Source organism: Morone saxatilis, unplaced genomic scaffold (assembly GCF_004916995.1).
Source record: "Morone saxatilis isolate NCDOM2014 unplaced genomic scaffold, NCSU_SB_2.0 Contig21, whole genome shotgun sequence".
Taxonomy (NCBI): Eukaryota; Metazoa; Chordata; class Actinopteri; family Moronidae; genus Morone; species Morone saxatilis.
In genome coordinates, this window is record NW_023339774.1 from 15,765,191 (window position 1) to 15,773,264 (window position 8,074).

An 8,074-nucleotide genomic window follows, 5' to 3' on the forward strand; every position below is an offset into this window, starting at 1 on the left:
AATCAACAAAATTACATTATATATATATATATAGAGATATATATATATATATATATATATATACAAATTTTGATGACACAATATCTGATACATGAAGATTATAAAAATATGTGTGAAGAATGTGGAACCAGGCGGCTCTTTAACAACCTCCGATGTTGCCAAATGAGACATATGACCTCTGTTTCACCCTAGAGAGATATAGAATCTCTCCACAGTGGATCAGCAAAAGAATATCACCGTACACACAGATTTAAGTGACAAAAATAACGATATAGGCTGTGAAACATAATTTTAAGGTCAAGATGCATTCTGTAAGCAATTATTTCTGTCAAATATGAAAACACTTCCATCTCTATGACAGGTGTTGTTTCGTGTAGCCAGCTATGGCACCAGGGGATGTGGTGCCAGACCATGCCAAGCAGGTGAAGTCCAAGGAGAAGCGGCCGGGAAACAGGGCCTCGAAAGCAGACTGTGAGCCGGATGGGTCCTTTGTTTTTGAGGCTCACGAGGCCTGGAAGGACTTCCATAACTCCCTCAGGCATTTCTACGAAGTAGGCGAGCTCTGTGACGTCACGCTGAAGGTAGGTCACCCTGTCCAGATTTAAGTCAAGACAGAGAGATTTGTCTTCTGTTTATGTCTCAACTGGTCTGTGTTTATGTTTCCAGCAGTGTCAGGTTAAAGGTTGTGATTTCATAAAGAATATTTTATAGATGTGAGCCTAATTAATCACAATTTTAAGTTGAGTGTGGCTTGATTTATTTTCAATCCCTAAATCGCTGCCAAAATCACAGTACTGAACAGCCATACTGTGGAAATGAATAAGCAGTGAGCTTATTAATAATGTATACAGGATGTGTGTTGTTGCCTAAACATGGGTTTTGTGTTTGTGTCTCTTTTTGTAGGTTGGCAGTAGGTTGATACCATGTCACAAGCTAGTGCTGGCTTGCGTGATCCCTTACTTCAGGTATATATAAAATATATATAAAAGGTTTTATTTTTGGAACTATAATAGCAATTTTCTGCTCAGCACAGACACATAAGAGGGTTTTTTTTTTTTACTAGAAGAGACTTAAACTCCATAATGTTGTAGTGGAACCTGCTGGTCTGTAGCTCTGTTTTCTTAATATTATACTGTATGTCCCATAAACCTTTTGCACCGACTAAACATACAGAGAACTGTCTGTAAGTTGTCTTAAGACTGAAAATAAGGTCTTTTTTTCATTTCTGTTTAGATCGTGTATATAAAGATGCTTGAATGGAAACATAGTACATGTTCCCTCTTGTATATTAACAGCTAGGAAAAAAACATACATTACAGAAGATACAAACACAATAATTTGAGCACATACTATTTGAAACAAAATACTATGATAGTACAAAATAACAAAATATGACAATTTGCTTTAAAACTTTTTACTGTCAGCAAAAATTCTATGATTGTGACAACTGTAATCGATTATCATGAAGTATTAACACACTTTGAAATGGAGTCAATGTACTTTATCGGCCTCCATATTGTCAAAACCTCAAGATAAAATAGTTATATAGTATAGTATACATAACAGACGTTTAATGGAAGGTCTTTCACCTTGTTCTTTACTATTTCTTCTCTCAGGGCCATGTTCCTGTCAGAGATGTCCGAGGCTAAGCAGGAACTGATTGAGATCAAGGACTTTGATGGTGATGCCATCCAGGACCTGGTGCATTTTGCCTACTCCTCTAAGCTCACATTAACCGTCGACAATGTTCAGCCGCTGCTTTATGCTGCCTGCATCCTTCAGGTAAATAAAGAAACACAAATCCCATCAAACTTCAAGCCATGCAGACATTTTGTTCTCTCTGTGAAATTGCTTTATTACTGCCTGAATCTGTTAGGTGGAGTTGGTGGCGAGAGCCTGCTGTGAGTACATGAAGGCCCACTTTCACCCCACCAACTGCCTGGCAGTCCGTACCTTTGCTGAGAGCCACAACCGCGTGGACCTGATGGACATGGCCGACCGCTATGCCTGCGAGCACTTCACTGAAGTAGTGGAGTGTGAGGACTTTACATGCGTGTCTCCCCAGCACTTGCGCACTTTATTGTCCTCCAGCGAGCTTAATATCCACTCAGAGACCCAGGTGTACAATGCAGCGGTGAAGTGGCTTAAAGCGAACCCACAGCACCACGAGGCCTGGCTGGACCAGATCATGTCTCAGGTTAGAGAATGCACAGCTTCAAGAGGGGTTTGGTTGAGTGTACACAAATTCATTGTTGCATCCTGAATTTAATATCTCCTTAAGTTTTGTATCTCTGTTTCTGAAGTCCCTCTGTATATGTTCTAGTAAAGTTAGAATTTATGACCTATTTTACTGATCACCTGAAGGTTTAGCTACATAACTATGTGTGAGTTTAGCGTTGTGTATATGTTCAGGCTTTATGTAATCACTTTTACAACCACAATCCAAAGTGTATGCTGGTCTCTCCTTCAGGTGCGCCTCCCCCTGCTCCCTGTAGAGTTCTTGACTGGAACGGTGGCTAAGGACGAGATGATCAAAGGTAACCTGAGCTGTCGCGACCTGATGGACGAAGCCAGGAACTACCACCTGCACCTCAGCAACAAGGTGGTGCTGGACTTTGAGTATTCAGTCCGTACAATACCCCGGAAACACACTGCAGGTAGTACTTATATGGTGGTGTTTGGCTTTGAACATGTAACCACTGATTTTATGGCATTTGTAGTAACATTCAGAACTTTTTCTTATCCTAAAAAATACATGAAACCAAAATGGCTTTGTGGGTTTTCATGTGTTCTAACAGGCTTGGTCTCGTCTTCATAATAGAAAGTTTGTTGTATTTGCTTCGTGTATCTTTTCTTCTTTTTAAAATATGTTTATCCCACGGGTCTGTGTGCTTGTGTCTTCTGTCACTATGCCAACATTTTGTTCTTTTCCCACCACTTCTTCAGGGGTTTTGTTCTGTGTGGGTGGTCGGGGGGGTTCTGGTGACCCATTTCGCAGCATTGAGTGCTACTCCATCACTAAGAACAGCTGGTTCTTTGGTCCTGAGATGAACAGCAGACGGCGTCACGTGGGTGTAATATCTGTAGGAGGTAAGAGGGGTTATATACAATAAGACTACAGAAAGTCAAAGCCGGGACATGGAAAGATGAACAGTTGGAAAAGTTCAGAAATCGAAGAGCACAGGGAAACATTATGACATATGTTGTACTTTATTTTCACATCACAGAAGGAATGCAGTAACAGTCTGGAAATAAATTCTATATAATGTTTACTTTTAAACAGTTTTAGAAATGTGTTGAATCAACTTTATGTTTAACTGTATTGCATTATACGTTATACATGCAACTGAGTGTGTATTTAACTCAAATATAATACCCTAATATTTGAACTAACATAAATAATATATAATGAATACAGTTTACCTTGCAACATGTTTATCTTTGTACGATATTGCTTGTCACTAGTCAAAACAGTCCTAATTAGTTTGCTCCGACACTTACAACAACTGTGGATCATTTTTAATCACTGGTCAGGTCACATGATCATACAGACTTTATATCTGATGTTTCTTAGGTAAAGTTTATGCTGTTGGGGGCCACGATGGTAATGAACATTTAGGCAACATGGAGATGTTTGACCCCCTCACCAACAAGTGGATGATGAAAGCTTCCATGAACACCAAGAGGTACAAAGACACTACAATACACTCAATGTGAATGGGACTTTCTTCTTTGTCTTATATTCTTGGTAAGTGTGCTGTCACAATAAAGTGCCTGAACTAAAAACTGATATTTTTCTTCTCCACTTTGGCCTTCCAAAGCCCTTGTCCCCGTTGACTTAGACAACATCCCTCTTTCAGCCTTTAACTGCACAGGAACAGGGCAGATATATACCTTACCATGCACTTCTTCCAGTGTACCATTTACTATCTACTGTATATACATACACTTAGAGTATTGGATAAATACCAACAAATACTGCTTTGAGCAACGGTGTATGTGTTGCTCAGGAGGGGTATAGCCCTTGCTGCTCTTGGTGGTCCTATCTATGCTATCGGAGGTCTGGATGACAACTCCTGCTTCAACGATGTGGAGCGTTACGACATCGAAAGCGACTGCTGGAGCGCTGTAGCTCCGATGAACACACCCAGAGGAGGAGTGGGATCTGTGGCACTTGGGGTAAGACTGTAGAGGAAAGTTGTGAATCATTTGTTACTGATAGATGTTATCAGATCTCTGGGCTTGAATTCTTGTGTACCATCTCCTTGCCAGAGTTTTGTGTACGCGGTGGGGGGCAACGATGGCGTGGCGTCACTGTCCAGTGTGGAGCGTTTTAACCCACACCTCAACAAGTGGACGGAGGTCAGCGAGATGGGCCAGCGACGGGCTGGAAACGGAGTCAGCAAACTCAATGGTTGCCTCTATGTAGTTGGTGAGAGAAATAAATATACAGTATATAGCAGTAGCCTGGTATCTCTGCTTCTTTCTGATACACCCAGGTCACATGCCTCCTACATACACACCCTACAATTTTATACACAAATGCGTGAATCAGGAAAGACAAAAGTTCATGTTTTGTAAAGCTATCTGGTAACTGATTAACAGAGTGTGAGGACGAGGCTTTTATTGTGCCATTTGAATTTAAAGAGTCACTCGAGGTTCATTAAAACTTCTCTTGTGGCATTTTGCCTAGTCACTAGCTGTGGCATGAAATCCTCTTGATGCAGGTAATGTTGTATGTGCCTGCTCCATTAGTAACAGCATAATCTTACTCGAAGCAATTAAGTCATTGTTATACGTGAGTGTGTTCCTTGTCAGGTTACAGGTGTGTATTAGTTTCCTGTTTGTCCCATTTTTCTCAAAACCATGAGACGTTTTATATTTAGAATAATTGCCTCTGTCATCTTTCTTAAAGGTGGTTTTGATGACAATTCACCTCTGAGCTCCGTAGAGCGCTTTGACCCTCGAATGCACCGCTGGGAGTACGTGTCTGAGCTGACCACCCCCCGTGGGGGAGTCGGGGTTGCCACTGTAATGGGAAGAGTGTTCGCAGTCGGGGGTCACAATGGGAACATTTACCTGAACACAGTGGAAGCTTTTGAGCCTCGAATGAACAGGTGAGGAGGAGATGGATGAGGATTGTGTCATGTGATGTGTTTCTAAAGTATTGATTTTATAATAGCCATTTATTAGTAGGAAGCTTCTGTAGTGAGAACCCATAAGGATAAACTGTAGTTGGTTGGAGTCAACTGGCAGTTTATTGCAAATAGATATTCAGTTTGATTCAAAATACCTGATTCCTCAAATGCAAAAGCATAAAATAAATATAAAGTAAATAAATATAAAGTCGCATTATGTCAAAAACGGTCTAATTGCTTCTGGAATAAACCCAAACTTTCCTATATTTGTTTGCATACATGATATCTAAAAAAGTAGTCATAGAAGACGTGTGGGGTCAGAGATTATTGTATATGCCTCTTTGAGTTCAGTATTAAGCTGCACAAAGGAACTGTGGTTTACCAATCATTTAATATAATATATAATAAATATAATAAAAGACAAACAACTTGGAAACACATTGCTGATTTAGAAACGAAAACACAAAGACACAGTTAAGTTAAATATTGCTGTGTAGTCCTCCTCAAATAAAATCTGAATTATGTTTCCTGAGCATTAACACTGGCTGAAACTTCATGGTACCCTGGACAACAGTTTGTGTCTTGTGTGACTTCATGATACTAAAATAGGACTCAACTTGTTACGTATATTAATTGTTACGTATATTAACTCAAACCTAGCTCAAAAATACTTCTGCATTGTTTAAGGCTGTTACTATGTCGTCTTCTTATTTTGTTGTTATTTACATTTGTTTGCTGTCCAGATGGGAGCTGGTGGGTTCGGTGTCTCACTGCCGTGCCGGAGCCGGAGTGGCCGTCTGTTCGTCTCACGTCAGCCAGATCAGGGATGTCGGCCAGGGCTCGAGCAACGTGGCCAACTGCATGTGACCCCCCCCTGCCCCGTGGCCTGCTTATTACCAGGTGACTGACAGCCAGGTCACCATCAGATCTGATCACTGCACAAGCACACGACACAAAGCACACAGACAGTGACAGAGTGAGTTCGCCCAGCAACTTTGTCACTGTTGCCACTGTCTGAACACCAGCCTGAAAACACATTAAGGCTGATGTTCAGTTTGCACACAGTGACTATTAGGGAGATTTTACTGACTTGAAGTGCACATCTGACAAATCTGAAGTCTTCTCTGACAAAATGACTCCTGCTGGTGTTATTTGCAATCATTGATGTAGTATTTTGTACTGTATTTTCTTTTGTTTGACTGCCTTGTCATAGTTTTGACTTTTTTTTTTTTTTTTAAGGGAAACTAGTAACTGAGCCTTCTTGAGAATGAGAGGTGAGTTTTGGTTCAGAACTACTGAACGGTGCACATTATGAACGGGGACCTTTAGTGGGCCAGTATGAAAGCATTTCAAAGGTCTCTTCTTTAAGACAGTTTACTCTTTGGCGCTGCAGTTGTTTTCATTATCCAGAGAGATGTAATCATACTGGATTCGACGCCTCGTTTTTGCAATGCAGTGTGTGCAGTTAAAACACAAACATTTTCTTCAGTCATTCTGAAATATGATGTTAAGATGTCAAATACATTTCCAAGATTCCTGGGATCTTACGCCATGTTAAGTGAAAGCATCTGTTGAAGTAGTTAGACTTCTTTTAAAGGTGCTTTTTCAGAATTATTCTATCAGCAGTTCCAACTGCAGTAAGCTGGATCGTATCCCAGCAGCTCTAGCTTTTTTTGGGATTTGCCTTTAATCATGTTTAAACAATCATTTTAAGGCCTATCGGGACAAATCAGTCACCGGTCAGGAGGTGACAGGTCCGAGGAATTTAACCGCTGCAAGTGCCAAACAAACAAAAAAGTGCTGCCTGCACCTGCTGAATCCTGAGTCGCCACCTTTACCTCGACCTCAGAATTGAGAAAGGTTTTGATGACTATATATACCTGAGAATCAAAGACTCATCAGAGCAATACGATGCAACTCTCCAGTTCTCTTTCAGTTCTACATTGTTGTACAGAGGTCTGTTCAAGCTGACAGGGACAGATTTTCAAAATTCAAGATTTGTGTTTGACGATAGCTGGACTGTCAGAAATCCTAATCAGAGTGCTTTCAGGTGTGTATGAGATTCAGCTGAGGTTTGTCTCTGCAGATGGTAATGTTATATTTTAATATATGGACATTTTGTATAATAAGATAGGTGTATCTTTGGTATTATTCTTATCTACACTATCTAATCCATTGCTGTGCACTATTTTCTTAGAATAGGTGTGAAGTCTAAGTATATTTTTGTCCTAAATGGAGAATTTCACGTTATTCATGTTTGAAGATGTTTATTTAACACAATTTTTCTGCCCTATCTAAGAAACATGTAATATGTGGCAACAGCTTCGTTTTTCAGAATAGGCTGACAGAGTTTAAAACAGAAATGCTATATACGGTTTATACTACAAATATACATATTATTGCACAGTTTGTGTCCTGCCATTATTAATACTAGTGCATAATATCAACAATTTGTTATCAATATTGTTGCCAACTTTGTTAACAAATTAGCCTTTTTGTAAACTTTACTGTACTTTGTGTTCTTCCTCCTCTTGACTGCTTCCATCTTTTGCTTTTTATTTACATTGTATTGGTATAAGTTGGTACAATAAAGTGTTCATTGGTGGAATTCCTTGTTTGTTTTTTATTTAACACTTGAAATGTTGCCTTCCAGCACTGGGTCCAAAAAAACCTTCAGCAGTCACGTTTATGGTAATGCTCCTTTATGAAATTAACTGTCACTTCAGTTCAACATCAATAATAACATCAGACTGCTGAGTTTGTGGGAGTTTTATGGTTCATTTTCCTGCACCTCTGAAGATGAAGATTCATACATTTATACTTTCACTCTCATTACATTAATCAGATTTAGGTTCGAGGTTTCTTAATTCAGACATATCTGCTGAGCAATATAACAAGTAGAGTAGTATGAGAATTAGATTTAAAATTTTGCGTTT

The 8,074-nt window shown here is 39.7% G+C and overlaps 1 protein-coding gene across 3 annotated transcripts in view; it reads left to right on the top strand.

The window, feature by feature from the left end:
• Nucleotides 1-7,746, top strand: part of klhl8 (kelch-like family member 8) — an 11,133-nt gene extending 3,387 nt beyond the window's left edge. For 2 of the 3 annotated variants that reach the window (XM_035668095.1, XM_035668096.1), the window contains 11 exons: nt 362-581; nt 904-965; nt 1,617-1,782; nt 1,877-2,197; nt 2,471-2,657; nt 2,947-3,090; nt 3,575-3,686; nt 4,011-4,179; nt 4,273-4,432; nt 4,916-5,117; nt 5,882-7,746. In XM_035668095.1, coding sequence (XP_035523988.1) covers nt 384-581; nt 904-965; nt 1,617-1,782; nt 1,877-2,197; nt 2,471-2,657; nt 2,947-3,090; nt 3,575-3,686; nt 4,011-4,179; nt 4,273-4,432; nt 4,916-5,117; nt 5,882-6,005 — 1,845 coding nt within the window. In that variant the 5' untranslated portion in view covers nt 362-383 and the 3' untranslated portion in view covers nt 6,006-7,746. The remainder of the gene's footprint in view (nt 1-361; nt 582-903; nt 966-1,616; nt 1,783-1,876; nt 2,198-2,470; nt 2,658-2,946; nt 3,091-3,574; nt 3,687-4,010; nt 4,180-4,272; nt 4,433-4,915; nt 5,118-5,881) is intronic. The other variant, XM_035668097.1, reaches the window with a different exon arrangement.
• The last annotated feature ends 328 nt before the right edge of the window (nt 7,747-8,074 follow it).